The 23,829-nt window shown below is 39.5% G+C and overlaps 1 protein-coding gene across 2 annotated transcripts in view; it reads left to right on the forward strand.

Moving 5' to 3' along the window:
• Positions 1-23,829, forward strand: part of FSTL5 (follistatin like 5) — an 841,716-nt gene that overhangs the window by 764,844 nt on the left and 53,043 nt on the right. For both annotated transcript variants that reach the window (XM_089670377.1, XM_089670378.1), the window contains 2 exons: positions 37-186; positions 16,196-16,303. In XM_089670377.1, coding sequence (XP_089526503.1) covers positions 37-186; positions 16,196-16,303 — 258 coding nt within the window. The remainder of the gene's footprint in view (positions 1-36; positions 187-16,195; positions 16,304-23,829) is intronic.

The following is a 23,829-nucleotide window of genomic DNA, read 5'->3' on the forward strand; positions in this document are numbered from 1 at the left end:
TTTTTTTGCTGAACAGCTATTTGTTCTTTGTTGCAGGATGAAGTGTGTCCAAAGATAGAAGGACTGGAAACAGAAAGCTGCGTATGGGCATCAGCTGTTAATGTAAAAGACAAATTTATATATGTGGCTCAGCCTAAACTAAATAGGGTTCTTCTTGTTGATATACAGGCGCAAAAAGTTGTGCAGGTAATTTGTGTTGTCAATTTTAGACTGTACTTATATTTTTTAATTTTATTTTTAACTATTTTTATTGGTCTCTTAAATGTCTACTACCACCAATAATAATTATAATAGTAATAACAAAAAATCATCCCAGCAAATTTGCAGTTTAGTAGGCTACTTTTATACTTATAGCGGAGTTCCAGCCATTTTTGTGTTTATTGAAAAGTCAGCAGCTACAAAAACTGTAGCTGCTGACTTTTATTAAACACACACTTACCTGGTCAAGGGTCCAGCGAAGTGCTTCTCTTCTTCTCTCCATGGTGCCGGCATCTTAACTGTGGGCACCAGGCTGTGACAGCTTGTGCCCACTGCGCAAGCTTGAGACATGCTGCACCTCCTGATTGGTCCGGCAGTCTTCTGGGACCGGTGAAGGTTCCCTGGAAACTGCGGGAGGAAGGAGAGGGACGAACTTCCAGTTCATTTCACCACGGCAAACTGAGCCAGAAATGGGAGCGGGTATCTGTCAAAACCAGAAACCCCACTCCCTCCAGCCCCCCAAAAGGTGTCAAATATGGCAGTGGAGGAAGGGAGGAGGCAAACAAGCCGAGCTTTCACTTTTGGGTGGAACTCCACTTTAAAACCTTCCTGTGTATGTATGTGCAGAACACAGTAACTGTGTAGGTCTTCAGTATTCAGACAACAGTGGGGTTTATTTACTAAAGCTGGTTCACTCAGAATCTGGTGTACCTGTGCATGGTAGCCAATTAGCTTGTTTAATTAAACTTTAGCAATAAACCTGTAAGCTGATTGGTTTCTATGCAGAAGTAAACGAGATTCAGAATAAACCCACTTTAGTAAATAAACCCCAGTGTGTGTGTATAGAGGGAGTCCATTCGGGAAATGTATCTTTTTTTATAGCCTTGTGCCATTCATGAAAAAAAAAGAGATTTGGTTGCTACTTTTGCTTGTGTCTCCATGCTCCAAATTTCACCTTTACTTCCTTTTCTGTAAGAAAAAGAAGGAAAACCTCTGCAAATAAAGTTTTTTTTGTGGGGGGGGGGCAGGAGGGGGTCTAATAAGCCATTGTTAGCACTTTTAATTGTCTTTATACCTTATAGAAATACAGTAAAACTGGATCAAGTGTGTAAGGATAATTAACAATCAACTTCTGTAGAATGGGACTGTTGGAAAATTTTTCTTGATCATCTGGCTGAAACCAATTGGCTGCAGGTACTGATTAGTGTATTCTTACAGCAGAAGATTCCCAGAAGAGTCAGAGTACAATGGCACAGTGTGGAGGATTCTTCTATCCACCTCGCTTGTGCAAATGGGAGAACTAATTCTTTTTTTTCACAAACAGCCTACTGACTTTTCAAAATAAAAAGGACCCATCTATGGGCAGCCTTACTCTTTCCCAGCACATAATGACATACAGGGTATATTGACACTCCATTTAATTTGGCACATGTGCAGTTCAATGCTGGACACATCAGTTTTTTCAAATAACCTTTTAGTAAAATGTTGTATGTACATTTCCTGAATCTTAATACAACTGAGAATACAAAGGTAACATCATGTGGATATTTAGTGTACACTCCAAAACTATGACAATACTGCATATGCATTAAACATCATGCATGCACGTATGGAGGTCTGGGATCTATCCTTTATTCTTTTACTTTAATAAATCAAGTCCAAACAAGGACGTTTTTGAATTTTTAAGATTTTCTGGCCCTTTGTTGCACAGTTATACTGGTGTACTATAAAGTTCTAATCAGACTACCTCATTGTGGTAACACAGTAAAATGCACATTACAGCAATGCATGTATCACAGTACATTGTGATGTTATTCATTTTAAATGGCACCCTAATGCATCTTCAATTTACTATGTTGAAGAACACCACAAAACGATATGGTACTGCACTAATGTGCACTGTGGTGTGTTTCTGCAGAAAAAGTCGAACAGGTCTGATATCAGTTATATTCTGGTGCATTGGTGGTCCATGCACATGAATGCAACATGTTAAGCAGCATTTTCTTATCCACTGCATTAGTCTGGATAGGTCTGAATGAATCATAACATTTATAGCAGCTTTAAGTATTGTAGCTTTCTAATATTTTTTTCAATTTACATTTAACCTTAAAGGTTACATTGTTTTTTTTTTTTTCATCCATCAATGTCATCCCTCAAAACACAAATTTATTGGATTTTTAAATGTCACTTCCCATCCAGTTTTTTTGACCATCTATAAAAGAGTATTTGGCCTCAGCATTACAACTGCTCATTCAGAACTGATTTTAAAAAGTTAGCTCACCTTCTAAAAAAATGATAAATGTACATATTTTTGCACTTAAAAAAATGTGCATGTATTATTTTTTTCTCAGGTGCCTACAGAGCATTGCACCCATGGATACAATGTCAGGCTGCTGCAGTCACTGAGGAGGGGGGATCAGGGGTTGCAAGCAGGTGCTGTATAGTAACATGTTACACCCTAAATATGGGTGTAACGTGTAACATGTTACTAACAGTAAATGTTGCTCTTAAGCTTGACATTCTGACTGTTTGGAACAACAAAACTATATCTGTAAGACTCTGATTTAGAAATTGCATAGTTTTAGTAATGACTGTGGTTTATTGCACGCTGTAACAAATTTGATAGAAAAGATTCATCATATGTGTGTTTTGTAGCAGCCCACAATATTGTTCGCTATATAACTGCAATGGTTCTGTTATTTGGGCTTTATTTATTAGGATCCAGTCAACTATTTGAATCATAAATTGAGCATATGCCCATTCTTTCCTATTCAGAATTGTTTGTAATTTGCTACAATGTTGTGAACAGGACCTTTCTGGACATTTTGATGGCATGATTTTTAATTTCTATTTTATGTCAAAGAACTGTTTAATTAAACTGACAATATGTTTGTCTAAGTTCTGGAACATTTCAATTCCATAAAATTTATATCCCCATAAATACTGCTTTCTTGTTGACTGAAGTTTAGAACTGCCTATAAATGCTCTGAGATTTATTGTGCCTTTTGCTTATCACCATAGTAATAGAATGTGAAAGAAATTGAGAAAACTCCCTAAGATTACAGGTTACAACCATGAACTCAGATGATTTCACAGAGAATCTCTTTTCTAAGCAACATGCTCAGTTAATGTTAATAGTACCTGAATCATGACATTGTTGAAGGTTCTAGTCACTTAACATTTGTTTATTGTGAGTGCAACTAAAACATCACTAAACCCTAATGAAGCATCAAATCAGCAATACATTTATTGATTAGGTATTACATTATTTAAATCTAATCTCTAGGAAAACAGCTACTGTAAATACACAGATGAAATACATACTGTATATGAAGGCTGTTTTACCCGCCAAAAGGATTTGTATTTCTCTCTTTCCAGCCCTCCTCCTTCAGATTTGCACATCTCTGCCCCACTGCACAGCCCAAAATGAGTGGACCTGATTTTCTATGCTGCAGTTCCACTTTCACCTAAAGATCTCCTCCCCATCCCATACTGTAATTCGTTAGTGAAAGGAAAAGCAGCAGGCTAAATTACCTTTCACTTAGCATTCTCCTTCTATCAGCATACACCTTGCACTGTAGCACAGAAGAATTGCTCCTTGCCCTGGTTCCCTCCCCCTTTTCTGAGCTCTTTCATAAATGCTATACAGTAAACTGCAAGAGGCTGATACCTCAAATTCAGGTGCTTAAAATTAATTTAATTATGTTTTACCCCTTCAGCTTCTGCAACATATCTGTACGTCGCCAGGTTGAAGTTGTTTTACTAGGATGATGCCTGCATGCAGCTGCAGGCATCATCTTAGTATTGTTCTTTTCAACTGACAATGCTGAAAAATGTAAAAGCAATACTAGTGGCTAATTAGCTGCTGGATTGCTTTTATATGCAGAGGAAGGGACCCCTTCTCCACCTTCTGGTGTTTTTTTGGACTTTCCTGTTCCACTGAGGAGCTTGCAATGGAAACCGGCAATTCTACCAGCTTACCATAGATATAATTGAGGACTGGAATGTCCCCGATTATCTCTATGATATAAGAACCGTAAGCAAGTATTTTCTCATTTCTGGTTTCACTGAGATGTAACCGAGCCACTACTGACTTGGGAAGGCATCTGACCAAACTGATCTTGGCTTGATCAGATACTTTTAAGAAGAGGAGAGATCTGGGGTTTAATATAGCTCAGATCTCTCCATAAAGAGGACCTGTCACTGCCCCAGATAGCACAAGGGATGTTGTTCATCCCTTGTGATGGCAATAAAAGTGGTTAAAAAAAATAAAATTACAGAGTAAAAAAAATATGTAAGCAATCGCACCACACATGTGAGACATCACCATGAACGTCAAAGTGAGAGCAATAATTTTAGCAGCAGACCTCATGAGTAACTGGTAACAAGTAAAGGCATTTAAAGCATCACCTTTGGAGTTTTTTGTCGCCTTTTGTTTTTTGTCAGTGACTAAAAGCATTGATGCAGTCAACATGACAAATATTCTACCATCCTTTTAGAAAGGAGAGGTTTGCAATAGCAAGGAAACATAAAGGTGTCCATGAGCCCTAAAGGGTAAAAAACATTGGACCTAATTTAGTAATGTATGCAGTGAAATGAAATGAAGTGAACTTAGAAGAAGCTATATTCAATACATATTTCTAATAATATATAGAGAAGTTTGAATTTTTTTAATTCCCTTTAATTGGGCAACTATGTGGCAAATGAGGTTTAATGTTGATAAATGTAAGGTTATGCACTTGGGGGCTAAGATTATGCATGCATCATACATACTGGGGGGAGGGGTACAACTGGGGGAATCAATGGTGGAGAAGAATCTGGGAGTTCTGGTAGATCACAAGCTTAATAATGGTATGCAATGCAAAGCTGCGGCTCTAAAGCGAGCAAAATCCTCTCTTGTATTAAAAGAGGTATAGACTCCAGAGAGATGTCATATTACCCCTGTACAAATCATTAGTAAGACCTCATCTGGAATATGCAGTTCAGTTTTGGGCACAAATTCACAAAAAGAACATTGGGGAACTGGAGAAAGTACAGAAAAGGGCAGCTAAACTGATACGAGGCATGGAGGAGCTCAGCTATGAGGAAAGATTAGAGGAACTGAATCTATTCTCTCTTGAGAAGAAGAGATTAAAGGGGGATATGATCAACATGTATAAATACATCAGTGGTTCATATAGTGAACTCGGTGTAGAGTTATTCACCCTGAGGTCATCACAGAGGACAAGGGGCACTCTTTATGTCTGGAGAAAAGAAATGTAATCTCCAAACACGGAAAGGTTTCGTCACAGTGAGAGCTGTGAAAATGTGGAATAGACTCCCTCAAGAGTTGGTTCTGGCCAGCTCAGTGGATTGCTTCAAAAAACGCGTGGATTGTTTCTTAGATACACAGAATATAACTGGATACTAACATTTATACCTAAAGTTGATCCAGGGAATATCTGATTGCCTCTCGGGGGATCAGGAAATACTTTTTTTCCCAGCAGGAGCTAATTGGATCGTGCTTTGCTGGGGGTTTTTTTTGCTTTCCTTTGGATCAACTGTGGGTGGAGGATTATAACTTTTTTTTTTTCTACGGTTGAACTGGATGGACTTTTGTCTTTTTTCAGCCAGACTAACTATGTAACTATGTGATTAGATGTTTCAAATGGACAGGGATCACTTCACTCTTTAGTAAATCAGGGTCAACGAGTTCGATTTAACAAAAAAAAATTTAAAATGTTTAAAAAGAAATATCCCTATTTACTTGACTCATCTGCACATGATTGGATAATTGAAATTAATCTGCATACAGATAATTGTGTAAACATCCTCAAATACATAAGTAAATCAGCCCCAGTGAGTATAAACATATATCAAACTCCACCATGATTTTCACACATTTATTATATATATATATATATATATATATATATATATATATATATATATGTATATATATATATATATATATATAAATATATATTGTTTATTGATTTTGGGATCCACCCTAAACACAGAACTGCCATATGCTACCACTGAACATGATCAATTAGACCATATTTGCATCATCACCAACTGGGCTTGTGTGGGTGAAGGTATCATACATTATTGAACCAATGCCTATCCATTAAGTCAGTGGACACTTTTAAGTAAAGTTTTGTTGAAATTATAAGACTGGATAATGCAAATTAATATAATATACACATAAACTGGCCCATAAAAACATAATGCTTTAACGTTTGAACTTCCTCTGCATCAGTAGCCATATATATCAATGGACAGTTAAAAAGAGTACTGTCCAGCTAATGAACTAATTTACTGGCTCCAGGTGTCATAGTACATTTAATAAAGCCTGTCCAGGATAAACAACTGCTATATTTTCTTGGGGAGCTGCAAGGCTTGTTCAGCTGGGATATAGGAAAGTCTTGTTGATACAGCCCAAGAGTGCTCTTATGTGTCATCAGCAATCTCAACTAGTCATTAGTGCATTATCCTGAGGATCTATATCATTAGTTTAAATTAGCTGTACTTAATTAGCCAGCTGGTACCTTCCTTGACAAACAAGAAAAGGAATTTAGTACAGGAATACTGGAAATGTTATACTGGTTAAATGTCCATCAAATTTTCCCTTTATATATATTGCATTTAGAGATAACCTGTAGAACAGATTTTTTTTACAAGGTCTGTCACTTGATAAAACAAATATAAGACATACTTAGTGGAACACAATGCACAGTTGAATGTGACTATCCCTATAAAATTAATAAAAAAATTAGAAACATCTAATCCATTAATAACTATTGGTTCTATATGTAGTGCAGCATCATATCAGCATTTTAGCATCTACGTATAGAATATTAGATGAGAGAGAAATGCAATAAAATGTTTTTACAGCCAAATGTAAGTACCAATTTGGTTTGAATAAAGCAAGCATTTGTTAACTAGGTTACATGTATGTGAATACACACCAATCACTGTAGGAGTATATACATATGCCCAGCTAGATCTGAGAGTTCTTACACAAAAGAGGTAGTTCCATCTGCAATATGCATTTATTGATAGGGTTTCATAATATATACAAATTACATGCTAAACAGTATTTATATAAGTCCCTTGGTTTGTATATTTACAAATTACCCACATATTTACAATACAATATACAATACCAGTATGAAGTTAGTTTATCTCGCAACTTCAGGACTGGTCATGGTGACTGGTGCATGTCCAACACAAAAAAAGGGTCCATAGCTTGGTGACAAACCATTACATTCCCCCCTGCTTTCTGTACTGTGGCTAATATAATGCTCCCTAATTGGTCACTGTACCTAGCAAATGTATATTGGGCACAGCCTGATTGGAAGATTCAAAGAAGGCTGCTCTTTACAACTCATATGAGATGTGATAAGGGACAACAAAAAGCCAGACCTTTGAAGTGGAAAACTACTTAGTTTGTGTGCTGCAACACACTCAATGGTTTAAATACCAAACATTTCCTTCTAACTAAAATATATTTCTAATTATAAAATTATTTACATCTGTTAAATGAGATTTCATGTAAACTGATTATCTAACCCAATATTGGTATGGATACATTATATATAATACACATACACATTTGCTAACATTTTGAGATAATTTCCAAGGACACTTTGCTGTAGAGGTTTTATTTACTTTTGCTAAATAAGACATTATGTTTTGTGTGCATTACATGCTCAAGACTCCATATCTGCATTGCAGTAAACATTACCAACCCAGATTGTCCAAACATCCTGTTTGGTTAATACGTTCTAGGAAAATGCACATTTGTGCTGCCATCTGTTTATTTTAAATGGTAGGGTAGAACGGTACTGTTGACTGACAGCTTTTTTGTCAAATGATTGTTCAGATGTGGTGTTATAATCTATAGGGTTGATTTCCTGAAGGTGAATAGGCTGTTCACTTTACAAATGAAGTTCAACTTTTCAAGGGAAATTTTACCCGGAGCTTACTGAATGAGGTGAAGCTCTGCTACAAACAAAAATTCAGTTTTTTTTATTTTCTGTGTATGTCATTGGGTATCTTTGCAAAGTGAAACTTCACCACATTTACTAAACTCTGGAACAAATTTCCTTGCAAATTGAGCAGACTCTTTGCCTTTAGTATATTAACTACAATTCTACTTTGTTGCAGTAACTTTTCACACTTTAATAGCACTGGCAGTCTAAATATTGCTTGTATTTGGGAAGCTGTGCTGCTCCACACTGCCCCTCATTTGGGATGAACTTGAAATATTGTTACTCTATAGAACACAACTACAGACACTATTACCACCTAGATTTGAGTGTGTAGACTTCCATTTATAACAAATCCTATTATTTTACAATTAAAAAAATAGACCATAAAAGTAGCATGATCATTTTGAGCATTATTGTCTAATTTCAGTGTGGATTACATCCTCCTATTGCTCCAAAAACTCTGTTGGGAGTCTTGGGTACATTTAGTTTGCTGATTCTGTTCCTTGTGTGTTCTGCTCTCCTTCCATGGCATAATTAAAATGTGTATGATTTTAACCACTTCCTGCCCGGCCAATAGGAAAATGACGGCTGGGCGGGACTCTCATTGATCCAGGTGGGTGTCTTATGATGTCCTTCCTGGATCGCACCTTGCGTATTTTGGACACAGCCGATGACAGATCTGTGTACCAGCCCCTTGCCAGTACTATGTGACTTGCTGTGACCAATCACAGCAGGTCACATGACAGTTGTAAACAATGGGTGGCTTCCTTTTATGCCATCCATTGTATACAATTGTTTCACTAGCTGTGATCGGTCACAGTGATCACATGCACAGACTGGGCCAATCATAGCCCATTTGTATTACGTGAGTAGCTGTGGCCAATCACAGCTAATCACAACAAAAAAACCTGAATACATTGATTTCATTTAGTTAAATGCTTGCTTATAGAAAAGAAATTCTTTGATATAACCAATCATATGTAGTAAAAAAAAATAAATACTGATCACTTCCTCAAAGTAGTACAATATTACTATGGTAACATTCTACTACTTTGGTCATAGTGTAATGTGAAAAGAAAATAGTAAAAAAAAAAGAAATAATAAAAAAAAACCAAAAAAACAAGTAACTAGTCAGTGTCCCTGATCACCGACACACCAGTTATATGATGACAGTGTACTGCACTGGTGACAGCATGTAAAAAAAAAATAATTTTTTTAATTTCTTCATTTTCCAAAAAATTATGACAAAAAAATTACAACTTCAAAAAACTCTCCATGCCCCTTATAAAAAACATCGAACTGTCTACTTTGCAAAAAAGGGTCATTAGGGGGATATCTGTACTATTCTGACATTTTTGAGCCTCAAGAAATTAGATCGTCTGTCAGTACTTCAGGAGTGATCAATTTTCAGATATATCCCATAGTTTGTGAACTCTATAACTTTCCTACAGACTAAATAATGAATACTGATTTGGGTTATTTTCACCAAAGAAATGTAGCAGAATACATCTTGGCCTAAATGTATGAAGAACAATGATTTACTGTATTTGAAAATTTTTATAACAGAAACAAAGATAAACTTGTTTTTTTCTAAGTTTTCAGGCTATTTTTGTTAATTTAGCGAAAAATAAAAAACCCCAGTGGTGATTAAATACCACCAAAAGAGGGCGCATGCGCGGCCAGGGATGATGGCAGACGTGTTCTGCTGAGCTCCGCTCATCCCCGGCCAGGAGTGACTCACCCGCTCCGCACTACAGCTGATCTTCTGCCTCGGGTGAGTCACGTTTCACCAAGCACCCGGCCCAGCACCAGGGAGAGGCTTCTATGGGGAAGATAGGGCGCTGGAAGCCCCCCTCCCCGCAGCCTCAGGACCCGCGGCCCTCGCCTCTGCGGCGCTTCCTATATAGGCCGCAATCCCCGGCCTCTAGTGAGGATAGAGGTCCGAGGATCGATCCCGGACCTCTAGCGGCCACGGAGGGTACTGCACCCTGTATAATTCCAGCACAGCTGCAAACCTCTGCTCCGATCCTTCCACACATGGGGGATCATGACCCCCAATTGACAGCAGGAGAGGCTATGGACAACCCTACTCCAGGGGGTCTCCCAGCCCCTGGTCTGAATCTTCAGCAGACAAAGTCGTCTCCTCTGCTCACAATCTCCGCGTTAGACGACAAGCTGCAAATTTTTTTACGAAACATTACCGCCTCTATAGCCACTGAAGTGGGAAAATTGGCTAATGAGCTCAGAGGGGAAATAGCCCAGATTGGGGACCGCACGGATAAGCTGGAAAGTAAGTTTGATGATTTGGTGCAATACGTTCACGTTTTGGAGGAAGATAATGCCTATCTGAAACATTCCATGTCCCAAATGCAGCTCCAGCAAGAGGACCTGGAAAACAGGGAACGGCGCCAAAATATCCGTATACGTGGTTTGTCCGAATCTGTTGCTGATGCTCAATTGCACCGCCATCTACTGTCCTTCTTCATCGCTACTGCCCCCATGGTCCCAGAGGCAGATTGGCGGATGGATAGGGCCCATCGCTCTCTGGGCCCTAAACCGATTGAGGGAACCAGTCCACGTGACGTTATAGTCCGCTTCCACTACTTTCAAAGTAAAGAAGCCTTACTATCAGCAGCCCGCCACAAATCTTCTTTGGAGTTTAAAGGTGATAAACTCCAACTCTTCTGTGATCTTTCTCCGATTACTCTTGCTAAGCGACGGGCTTTTAAGCCGATCACCACACATCTTCAACATCATCGTGTCCTGTATCATTGGGGGTTCCCCTTTAAGCTGGTGGTTGTTAGGGACAACACCCATGTTGTCCTCCGTGATCTTCAAGAGGCGGATTCTTTCCTTAAGCAGTTGGGACTTCCACCTCTACCTGATGATATGTCCTCGCCGCCGCCTACTCCATCCCGTCCTTCTGCCACCCCTTCCAAGATATGGACACCAGTCCACGGAGGTCGGAGGAGACGCACACCGCAACGTCCACGCCCTCCCCGATCAAGCGACCCTCCTGCCTGATGATTTTTAGGGGTGACCTTTTATGCCGAATCGGGTGTTTTGTTCGGCCATAGCCTTGCTGGGTGCACTTTATTTTATTTTGTTCTTGTTTTCTCTGGCCGGGTTTGACGTCCTCCCGGAAGTGTCGGATGTCGTGCTGCCCTCGATACTGTCTAGCCAATAGCCTAGATGACTTGGGCTTAGTTGACGTTCCCAAGTTTATATCCTTGCGGATACCTGCTCTTCATTGTGTATTTTTTTCTGTTGTGTTATGTTTTCTGTTTTCTGTTTTTTTTCTTTTTACTACATCGATGGTAATTTTTCCATTTGTCATGCTAATACATGTAGCCCAGCCACTGTTATTCTATAATGGCTTTGAGGTTTCTGTCATACAATGTTAAGGGCCTCAACTCTATTCAAAAAAGGTGGATGGCTTTGAAGGAATTTCGATCCTCAGGAGCAGATATCATTTTTGTCCAAGAGACCCATTTCAAATCTACAGGCTCCTTTCGTTTTGCCTCGAGATTTTTTCCCCGTGCCTACTCGGCTTTTGATCCTTCTGGGAAGGCCGGAGCGGCAATTTTGATTGGGTCACATTGCTCCCTTCGGGTTGTTTCCTCCAAAGTTGACCGACAGGGTCGTTTCATTCTTCTGGAGTGTATGTTTGGTGAGACTCCCATAGTTCTGCTGAATTTATACGCCCCTAACACAGGCCAATTGCAATTTCTATCCCAAACACTCGCCGAACTGGATTCCTTTTCCACTTCGCAGGTGATAGTTGGGGGAGATTTTAATCTGATTCTTTCCCCCCATAAAGACAGGAAGGTTCTTTTTGAGTCCTCTCCCTCGAAGCGGCAATGCTCCTCTTCAAAATCCTTTCGTAGATTAATTAGGGAGCATCATCTCTTTGACGCATGGCGGATTAAACATCCTCTCCATAAACAGTTCACTTTTTACTCTACCCCTCACCGTAGTTATTCTCGCCTAGACCATTTTTTCGTTTCTGCTCCATTGCTTCCACTTCTGGTATCTTCTGATATTAATCCCATTACTTGGTCCGACCATGCCTCTTTGACTTTAAACCTTTTTTTCCCCCCTCTTATATCCAAACCTTGTCATTGGCGCCTTAATGAGACCTTTCTTTCCACAGACCATCTTAGAGATGAATTATCGCAGGGACTTGATACTTATTTCACCCATAATGTTGGTTCCGTAAACTCCTCCTCAACTCTATGGGAGGCTCACAAGGCGGTTTTTCGAGGGCTCTGTATTTCTATGGGTTCTCGTTTAAAAAAGTCCTCGGCGAGTGCTAGGGCTTCCCTCATACAACAGCTATCTTGGGCGGAAGGTCGGTTATTGGCTAAGCCATCTATTCCTGGGCTCCAGAGGGTAATTTCTCTACGGGATCAGGTTAAAGCTCTTGACTCCAGTAGGACTGCTCAATCCCTCCTTTGGGTCAAGCAGAAATTCTATGAATTTTCCAATAAGCCCCATCGTATGTTAGTCAATCGTCTCAAAGCTCAGTCCCCTTCCACGATGCCTGACTTACTAATACAGCCAGATGGAAGCCCCACTTACGATCCTCGGGCTATGGCAACTCTTTTTTGCTCATTTTACGGGAAATTGTATAACTGTTTAACCCCGGACCTGCACCCACCCCTCACACAGTCATTATTTGATAATTTTTTTGATACATTGTCACTCCCGAGTATTTCACCTTCGGACACTGCCACCCTTAATGCTGACATTACCCTAGAGGAATTACTGGACACAATCAAACTTCTCCCTTCTCGTAAAGCTCCGGGACCGGACGGATTGCCCTACTCCTACTATAAAACATTTATTGGTATTCTGGCACCGCATCTCCTCTCTCTATATCACAATCTTTTTAAGGGAATTATACCTCAGACTGAATTCTCCCGTGCATATATCTCGGTCATCCCTAAACCCGATAAGGACCATTCTATCGTGGACAACTACCGCCCCATTGCCCTACTCAATTCCGATTATAAGATTTTTACCAAAATTTTAGCCAACCGATTGTCCGGAATCATCTCCAAGATCATACATAGGGATCAAGTGGACTTTGTACCTGCCAGACATGCCGCAGATAACACTAGGAGAACTATTGATCTGGTTGATCTGGTTAACAGGTCCTCTACCCCTACAGTGTTATTAAGCTTGGACGCTCAAAAAGCTTTCGACCGTTTAAGCTGGCCTTATATGTTCATGGTCTTGGAGAGATTTGGTTTCAAAGGTCCATTTGTAGCAGCTTTGAAGGCACTCTATTCATTCCCCCTTTCACAGGTCAGATTAGCTTCTTTTCTCTCGCCTCCCTTTCAGATGTCAAACGGAACGCGTCAGGGCTGCCCACTCTCTCCTTTACTGTTTATTCTTTGTCTGGAACCTCTAGCCATCGCTATTAGGTCAAACCCGGATATTCGCGGGATACAGTCACATTCCCACGAGTACAAATTATCGTTATTTGCAGATGACATTCTTCTCACGCTTACGAGTCCCCATACTTCTTTACCGATTTTGCATAAGTCCTTGAAACAATTTGGGGCTATTTCAGGTTACAAAGTCAATACGTCCAAAACTGAGGCACTCCCAATACATATCCCACCTATCGTTTTGTCCTCGCTTCAGGAAGCCTTTCCCTACCGGTGGTGCACACACTCTTTAAAATATTTAGGTACTAATATTTCTCTCTCTTACCAATCCATATATGAGGCCAATTTCCCCCCTTTGTTTATAACAATCTCTCGCTCTCTGAAACGTTAGGATGCCTTGCCCATCTCTTTTCTCGGTCGCATTAACGTTCTAAAAATGACCGTGTTACCCAAACTCTTGTACTTGTTTGCAACTCTCCCCGTTCCCGTTCCTATGTCCAAGCTTCACTCGCTTCAGAAATCTTTCCTACACTTTATCTGGCACAATATGCGGCACAGGATTGCACGTTCTGTTCTGCTTTCTCCGTGTTCTAGGGGAGGTCTGGGAGCGCCGGATATAATCAAGTATTATTATGCAACTCACCTTAGTTTTCTTCTGTCATGGTCCACGCAACACCCTCCCAACACATGGACTGAGATTGAATCTTTACAACTGTCCCCAGTTCATCCTTGTTCCCTTCTTTGGTCCACCGCGGCAGTGGATATCTCTTCCTTCCGCCATCTATTCCTTGGTCCCATGCAATTTTCATTGACGGTATGGCAGAAATGTAAGACTCAATTTACTCTAGCCTCTGAATGCTCCCCTTTGACAAATATCCTCTACAACCCTAACCTGCCAGACAATATGGCCAAATCTCGGATGTCTCTTTGGGTGGTATCTAACCTTTTTCAATTGCGTCACTTGGTACATCCGGTGACTCGTAAATTACATTCATTCCCGGATCTCCAGAAAAAAGCTTCTTTACCTCCTCATCACCTATATATATATTTCCAAATACGCCATTTTTTCTCTACTCTATCACCCTCATTGATCCTGGGGAAGCCTACACCCTTCGAACGTTTATGTATGCAGAGCCCCCACCAAAGGGGTATTATCTCCAATACTTATAAAATTCTTATGGCTGCATCCCCTTTATCTAATGAAACTCACCTTTACATGCGTAGGTGGTCTCAGTTTGTACAACGTGATATTGATTTACTGACGTGGAAGAATATTTGGGTAAATGCATCTAAATCTTCTGTTTGTGTGGTTTTTAAGGAAAACATTTATAAGATTATGATGTTATGGTACAAAACACCTGAGGTTCTTCATGCTTTCAACCCGAGTGCTTCTCCTGTCTGCTGGCGCTGTGGTAAGGATTCAGGTTCTCTCTATCATATTTTTTGGACTTGTAAATCTATTGTTCCTTTTTGGGAGGATGTCCGTTCCTTGTTGCAATCAATGCTGCATGCCTCGCTCCCTTTTGACCCTCTGCATTTTTTGCTGGGCTTGCCATTCCCGGGTCTATCTAATCCAGCCAGAAAACTTACTGCTCACGTGTTGACCACGGCCAGGAGAAGTATTCCTATGGGTTGGTTATCTTCTACTCCCCCCACACTGCTGACTTTGTACAAACTTATTGCTGAAGTAAGACGGATGGAGTATTTGACTGCTTTACATAATTGTTTGTCTGCTGTATTTGAGTTGATTTGGCTCCCGTGGGATTCCTTCATTTCCTCTTTGCCGGCTCGAATCTAAGATCCTGATTGTTTCTGCACTGATTTTGTATGACTTTGTATGATTCTATTGGACATGATTATATGTAGTTATGCCATCGATGTTTCTCTCTGTTCTGTTTATAATTTACTTATTTGAAAACCAATAAAAATTGTTAATACAAAAAAAAAATACCACCAAAAGAAAACTCTAGTTGTGTGAATAAAATGATACAAATTTAGTTTGGGTACAGTGTGGCATCACTGCGCAATTGTCTTTCAAAGTGTGAGGGTGCTGAAACCTGAAAATTGGCCTGGGTAGGAAGGGGGTAAAAGTTCCCGAAATGAAGTGGTTAAATGGTATGGGGCCATCTTTGTTGCTACCAAATCCATTGAAATAATGCACAGGGACTAGAATTGGTGCATTAAAACACGAAAAAAATTAAATAAGATTTCCAGAATTATAATAATTGCTGCTATTTTAAGCAGGACATGGTATAGAATAGAATTTATACATTTTCACCTTGTTTGTCCTAAAAATATATTTTCTTTTCTGCATAGGTTTCCTTTACAAATTAGCACTTAAATCCAATAGGTTATAGGTTACTGAAGTCATATTCATAGAGGAAAAATTTAGATTTTTTTCCTACTGTTTATAAAATCATCATCATTATTAACGCACACAATTTGGTAACCTTAGCAACTATGAGATTTTAGATTACTGAAGTCATTAATGTAAAAGACAAATTATGACTTGCTCCATCTTTGCTTTGCAGACATACAGTACTAAAAAACACTACATGAAAGGTTGTGTTTATTTATAAGTAATAACTTAAATGACATACAGTATGTACTTATTTTTTTTTCTAGGCAGTGAACACAGATCCCATTCCAGTGAAGTTGCATTATGATAAGTCACATGACCAAGTCTGGGTACTAAGTTGGGGCAACATGGAGAAAACATCTTCTACATTACAGGTATGTATGAGTATGTTTCTGCATATGTACGGTACTGTATATGTATGTTGACTTCATTTTACATTCTCTTTTCAATCACAGTAAGACTTCAAATTCTATGAATTGAAGCTGCATTAAAGCCCAGCTGAAATTTCTGTTTAAGGGCTCATGTACACTGCAGCTGATAAACTCACGTTTAGGAGCTGTTCAGCGTTTTTTCAGCAGCCCCTGAACTCACCCTAATGTATATGTCCTATATGTCCATGTACACATCTTCGTTTACAGGCATTTGACTTTACAGTCGTTTTTTTTGAATGCAGAAAACTTGCGTTCAGCAGTCGATTTTATCAGCGTTTCAAATGCAAAATGCTTGTAAATGTGGCTAAACGTGACTAAATGCGGCAAATCACGTTTATAAGCGTTTGCGTCTGAAATTTTTTTTTAACTCTTCCAGTTCCCGATGCTGTCCAGAGCCTTTTTTCATCATGAAAAATGCATGCAAAACGTTTTCAAAGTGCTCAGATGGACACAACACTGAAAACAGGATGTTCCTACCAAGCTTGTCACACATTGGAATGACCAATTCACACCTCAGACCTCTCCCACCCTTGGAAACAAAAGATATGTTAATGACCATTCACACCTCAAATTCCTCATGAAGACCTCTTGCCAGGTGGCCTTAATGACTCACTCCACCAGACACTTTTCCCACCTTTGGAAACAAAAGAAATGGTTATGAGCAACTCACACCTAAGCTAATTTCAACACATACTGCTGTCTCTTCTTCTACTCTCTGTATTTATCTGAAACAGTCTTAAATAGTTAATAATTTACCACTTTTCAGTGCATTCTGGGCATTTGGGAGGTTCCCCTGTGCTTAGCTTTAAAAAACGCTTCTAAACTCAAACACACATAAACGCTTCTAAACGCGTTATGCAAACGCGGCTAAACAGACATTTTTTAACCTACATTTTCCAGCAGTCAGTTTCCATCATTCAGAAGTGTCTCGTGTACATGGGGCCTAAATCAGCTAAATATATTCTACTGCTTAAACACGGAGAAAGGGTCCCTCACTACAAAATACTGACAAGGAACAGGTTTTCTACTAAAGAATATGAACTGTAAAACTGGGAGCATCTATTGTTTTCATGTACCTGGAATATATTTATCTTTCCTGCACAGTAGGATCAAGAATCTGATTGATCAATTTTTTCTTATCCTGTTGATCCTGTGTTATGCTCATATACACAGAAAAAACAGGAAAAAAGGGTGAATTTTGCCATTGAATTTTCAGTCTTTAGAATTCATATATACATGTTTTAGCAGCAAGTCAAATATAGTATGCTTTGTCATTGCTTTGACCTGTTACTGCATGGCTTATGATCTGTCTGTGAGTTGCTTCCAAATGTCTCTAAGCTGATATTTGCTGTTCTTGAGTTGTTTTAGACCTCATGCACACTGGACATTGTTGATGCTGTTTAAGGGCTTCTATAATTTTTTTTTCTGCCACTAAACACCCTTATATATTAGCCTATGTGCACATATAGGCATTTGGAGGAATTTAGAGGCAGAAAAAACCCACTGCCATCATGTCCAGAAACAGCAGCATTTTGGCAGAAAAAATGTTTGATGCCTGTAAATGTGTTTTAAACACACGTTGACGCTCGGGGCATTTAGCGCTTGAGTATTAATTCATGTCAATGGGCAGAGTAAATTATTATTCTGGACAATTAAATAAATGAATGCCTAAGTGCTTGACATTAGCAAAAAAAGGTCAGTGTGCATTAGGTCTTAAACTGTGTTTGCATTCATGTTGACTTACATGGGTAAGAACAGGGTTTCCGATAGAAAAAACAACTGTATATGAAAGCCTTAAGTAAATAATCCTCAAAGCTTGTTCTGTGCTTGCTCATAAATAATTTCTGTGCAGGTGTTGTGGTAAAGACCTTTGAGCAAAATGCTGTAAGTAGGGAGTGAAGATCAAAGTAAACACGATGCATGGTAATGTGGTGAAGTATAGGATACTTTTATGTCTTCTATTGATTTCACCATAACAAACCTAATAGTAAATAATAAATAATTTACAAAACACATATTGGTACATATTATAGATAATACAAATCAGGGCATTAGAAAACATTTATTTTGATTGGTTCTGATACGGGTTAGAAACGAGCCGCTGTCCAGGTGCAACAGTCCAGTGCCAAATATAAAAAAGGCCACTTGAAGTCATGTTATGGATAGTGGCTGAAATTAGTCTAAAATTATCAACTAATTCTAGAATTCACCCAAAGCCACATACAATTCATCTTAAATGTTTTTGTTTTGTTTTTTTGCACAGGTTGTGTTTCCAAGTCTCCCTCACCTTTGTTTTCCTTCTAATCATTTGCAAAATGATAAAAACAAGTTATTGTTCTCTATGTTTCTTATGTTTCTTTTATCAAGTTCTACTTCAAAGTGGTTCAGGAATATTGGATAAGCCTGCAGATAGCTTTCAAAGCATGGCTAGATCAAACAATTTGAATAGCTGTAGAGAATTATAGTACTGATAGAAATCATACCTTTTCTCAGTAGTTTTGATGGGGATCATTAAAAAATACTGTTATTCTTGTGTATAATTGGAGTATTTTGTCCTACAATCATTTATTTAATAATTCAATTTGATGACCTGCCAGTTATATTTACAAATTTCAGTCATTTCACAATTACTTTCGGCAAACTATCAAATCACTTTTAAAACATATCAAGAAATCTCATTCACCATTAGAAAATTGCAATTTCTTTAGAGGCTTTTTCAGCATTTTCAATGTACTTGTTGTTTTGGCGTTTTTCTCTCTCCCACACTTATTTACTTGGTTCTATCGATTATAAAAACAATAAGTGATTACAACCTTTTGCCCACAACAGAATCAGGCCTTGTTGCCTCTCTCTCAGTTATAGATTATTTCTAACCAATAACCACCGTGCCGAGAAAAAAGAAAAAGGAAATCTAATTTATTTATACAGAAGAAAAATAGTTACTAATATAATCAATCAATTGATATTACATGAGAAAAAATATTAGATGTTACAGTATAGAGAGATGACTATAAGAAAGGAAGTACCGTATTTTCCGGCGTATAAGACGACTGGGCGTATAAGACGACCCCCCTACTTTTCCTGTTAAAATAGAGGGTTTGGGCTATACTCGCCGTATAAGACTACCCCTCTTCCAACCAATCACGGCAAGCGATGTACCAGTATTTTCTGTGCACACTGCATACAAAGCCTGCTTGGATTGGGTGGGTCAGCTCTCCCTGATCCGAGCGGTACCATAAATTGCACAAAACTGCCACATTATAATATTAATAATTAATTACCGAAATGAAGGGGACAAGGTCGGATGCAGCAGTACCATACCGGTACTTCCGAGCTGACGCTTCTGCGCATGTCTTCGGCAGCAGTAGACGATCGCTGATCACCATTCCTCGCAGAACTGCATGAGACGTCGGATGCAGCCGTTCAGTGCTCGATTGATCGTGACTGAAACTGTGACATGCGCAGAAGCTGCTACCCGATGTGTATCCCTTCTCTGCATATCACAGTTTCAGTCAAGCTCAATCGAGCACTGCTGCATCCGACGTCTCATGCAGTTCTGCGAGCTATGGTGGTCCGCGATCGTCTACTGCTGCCGAAGACATGCGCAGAAGCGTCAGCACGGAAGTACGGTAAGGTTTCAGCCCAGCACCTCGGCGTATAAGACGACCCCCGACTTTGTAGAAGATTTCCAGGGGTTAAAAAGTCGTCTTATACGCCGGAAAATACGGTATTAGAAAAGAAAAATAGAGCAATGCTGATACATTACAGACACCCTGATTTTGTGAGGTCTTGCTCCGTTAGGCACACAGGACAAAGAGGGTTTTTCTCCCTTGTGAAAGCTGTTTTATGCACTTTCCAAAAGACCATCCCTAGACCCACCCACCCAAGTAAATCACACCTTTATCTTCCAATGGGTGGGCTTCAGAGCAAGGCATCAGTTTAGTTGAAAGAAAAACAGGAAATTCCAGTTGCCTTCCATCCCCCTCACCTCCATTGAGTTATTTGTGTAACCCCCCCACAGTCACAATAACCTGTAGGTCCAAAATTGCTATTACATTTCCCCCTAAAGTTCATTGGAAAACCTATGCCCTCCCTCAATGATTTTGTACCCACCCATGACCACCCAGAAGGCCCAACCCCCCACCACCACTGCGGCCTCCTCTTCTTTCTTGATCACGATGGGACTCCTTATCTGTAGTAAACAAAGAAGTCCTGGTGCCTCTGAGACCTCACATTCGGACCATGAATGCCTGTGCTGTGATGTTTCCTCACCCCTCTGCCTTGGAAGGACGGAACTCCAACATCGATGGCGGGATCCTGGTATCTTTAGTCCCATAGCTTGGGAACACTGTGTGATGTTTGCAAAGATTGGATCAGACAGTGAAATGGCACTATTCAGTATGGTGAAAGATAGTTGAGGAAGGTCTAGCTTTTGCACCCTTGTCTCAAGAGATGACATGATGGTTGTTGTTTCTTCAGGTGGTGGTAGGGCAGGCCTCCAGACAATCATACATGGATACAAAAAAAGAGAAGGAGAATGTTATTGGGGGGAAATCAAGTGTGAAGCAGTTGCTTGGCCTTTAAGGTTTTTAAGCATAGGGGTCTTAATGTTGGCAAGTAAAGTGGGATCCCTACAGGATGCAGAGTCTGAGCAACAGCTGGTATTTACCAAAGCCCCTGAAGGTGGGTATGGCTGATGCTATTGTCTTGTTATTGTCAGGTCTCAGTCCCTGGGTTCTCCCCACCTGCTCACAGGGCTTGGAGTGAAACTATATAGAGATTGAGGGATGTCTCCAGGAAGCAATTATAAGCCTGTGGATCCCCCTTGGACTCTTGAAGCTGAGTCGGGCATGAAGGCCACAGCCTTATAATTCACAGCTCATTTATCTAAATAATTATATGAAATAAGGAAAAAGAAAGAAAGGAAAGAGTAATAAAAGCAAAAGCATAAACATAATGGTATAAAAATAAAAAAGGTACAGATTTAATGCTCCTCCAACTACGACTTTTACTTTACATATTTCACTTTAGGTTGGTAAAGAGCAATGAATCTGTCATACAAAAAAATAAAAAATGAGAAAAGGTGGAAAAAAAAATAATAATAATAAAATAATAATAATAATAATATATACTGTGAATATATATAGTCGCCTTGGAAAACTGTTGGTAACTGCATTAAAACACAAAAACATTGCAAAAATTGCAGCAGTTACTTGAAGATAGACAACTCCTCCGCCATACTAGTAATCAACAGTATATTTGCAGGTCAGGTACTCAAAAATGGAGAGAGTATAAAAGAAATTGATTGAAAAGACTTTTAGAATTTAGATAAACCTGACTGCACTTTATTACTCCAATTTAGAGGCATCTCCCTAAAACAAAACAAAACAAAAAAAAAACAATAAAAATGGAAAAAAAATACAAAAAAAAACAAAGAAAAACAAAAATAACCCCAAGAAGAAAAGAAAAGAAAAAAAAAAAAAATAAACACAGGAGTTTCATTTTCCTGTAACTTTATGTTGTTTTAGGGTCCTTTCTTAAATGTTCAAAATTCTTTTGTGTTTGTCTGGGTTGGTTTAGACTCATCAGAGAGCAGTTACACATTCTTACTGCTTTGGTGTTCATTCGCCTGATGCTGATGCACATTATTAGTTGCATCAGGAAGAGCAACAGGGTTACACAAATCAAGACAACAACAGGGTGGAGTAAGATGTTTAGGAAAGCTGTGGCTCTAGGACTGTACCCAAATAAACCTTCCCACCAGGATACCTTAGCATCTCCTTCTAAAGCATGTTTTACCTGGACTAATCTATTTTGATCATGGATGAGTCGAACGGTGGCTTGTTTCTCAGCATCTTTTAACACATTTAAAATCTCATCCTGTTGCCCAAAGTCCAATAACCAAGCTTTTAACTCCGACCCAAATCCCAAAGGAAGTTTCTGTAGGTGGATGGGGGTGTCAGGTTTGATATCAAGCCTTTTCTCAGGGGTAATAGGAGTACGTAGAACCAGCAAACACAAATGCTCCTGCGCTTGGGGATGGACTCGATGCAGGCTACAACCACATTAAGAATGTCCTGGAACATGCACACCTTGCTGCCCTCAAATGGACCGGGGAAATCCAAATATACTGAATGAGGAAAGACAAAACAGAGGGCGCACAGGGCTAGTGCATTACCATAAAAAATGTTTAATAAAAAATAAAGTAGGTGTTGTACTCACAAACGACAATATAGTCAAGGCACATATAGTCAGAGCCACAGTGGCTCTGAGGAAGAGGCAAGTCCTCGAAACGCGTCAGCCTTTAGGATGTCTAAACTCCCTATTGCGGACTGTTACTCAGCGCGGTGTTGACCCAGCTGTTCTTTATGATGTGCCTTGACTATATTGTCGTTTTTGAGTACAACACCTACTTTATTTTTTATTAAACATTTTTTATGGTAATGCACTAGGCCTGTGCGCCCTCTGTTTTGTCTTTCCTCATTCAGTAATAGGAGTACATCCCTGTGTCCCTGCTATATCTATTCCAAGCACAGGAGAAGATGTACAGTAGACTCCCCGAGGTAATGTGCCACGCTGAGTACAATTTAACCCGTATGTAGAATATAGGGCATCACTAGACATTTGATACCAGCACCAATACCCTTGCCCCAAGTATTTTAAATAAGGTTGGGACAATTCTTCAGCATCCATTAGACATGACCCTTCTTTGTGCCAGCATTGCTGTCTCCTGATCCTGTCCTGTTTACCTTCACATAACACAACCCCTTCCTTTCTCCAGCACCCATCAGTATCAATCATCTGAGGATGTCCAGACTCATAAACCATCAGATCATGATGTATTCGTGGATGTAAAATGGTAGAGTCCGATAGGATAGTACCCAGATTGACTGTGGTATATGCACAATGTTCAATCCCTGCAACTGGAATCAGGGATGAGACAGTGCAAGATAGGTTTTTACAGCCATGGAACTGAGTCATCCACCAATCCATATGACTCATAGCAAACTTGGATACTACCCTACCTGCTTGTTTTCTTAAATTGAGTGGAAACTGTCCTGCTGAAAAAGAGGCAATCATTACTCGGAGTTCCTGGGACATCTCTGATTGTACCTGGGTGCAAGACAAAGCAAGCTGGATTTCTTCATGTACCTTGGACAATCCTGCTATCAATCCTGTAAATTTTTTCTTCATTATCTCAGACAGTGAAGCAGTTGCATCCACATATAACTGCACCTTAACCCCTTCCCCAACATGTTGTGCTAGACCTCCTAATTTGTTTCTGAGCACCTCCAGATCCATTGTGTTTAGGGTACCAATTACCACACCCCCTGCTCCTAAGGCAGTCTCCATTAAGCCTCTCTTGCCCCTGGAATGGAAGTACTCTGAATATCCTGATTGCAGCCAACCTTTCAACATGAACACCTGATTCTTTATGAAGGCAGCACACCTTTGATCCCATTTATCAA

Source organism: Staurois parvus, unplaced genomic scaffold (assembly GCF_062004578.1).
Source record: "Staurois parvus isolate SC_StPar_1 unplaced genomic scaffold, SC_StPar_1.0 ptg000090l, whole genome shotgun sequence".
Classification (NCBI taxonomy): Eukaryota; Metazoa; Chordata; class Amphibia; order Anura; family Ranidae; genus Staurois; species Staurois parvus.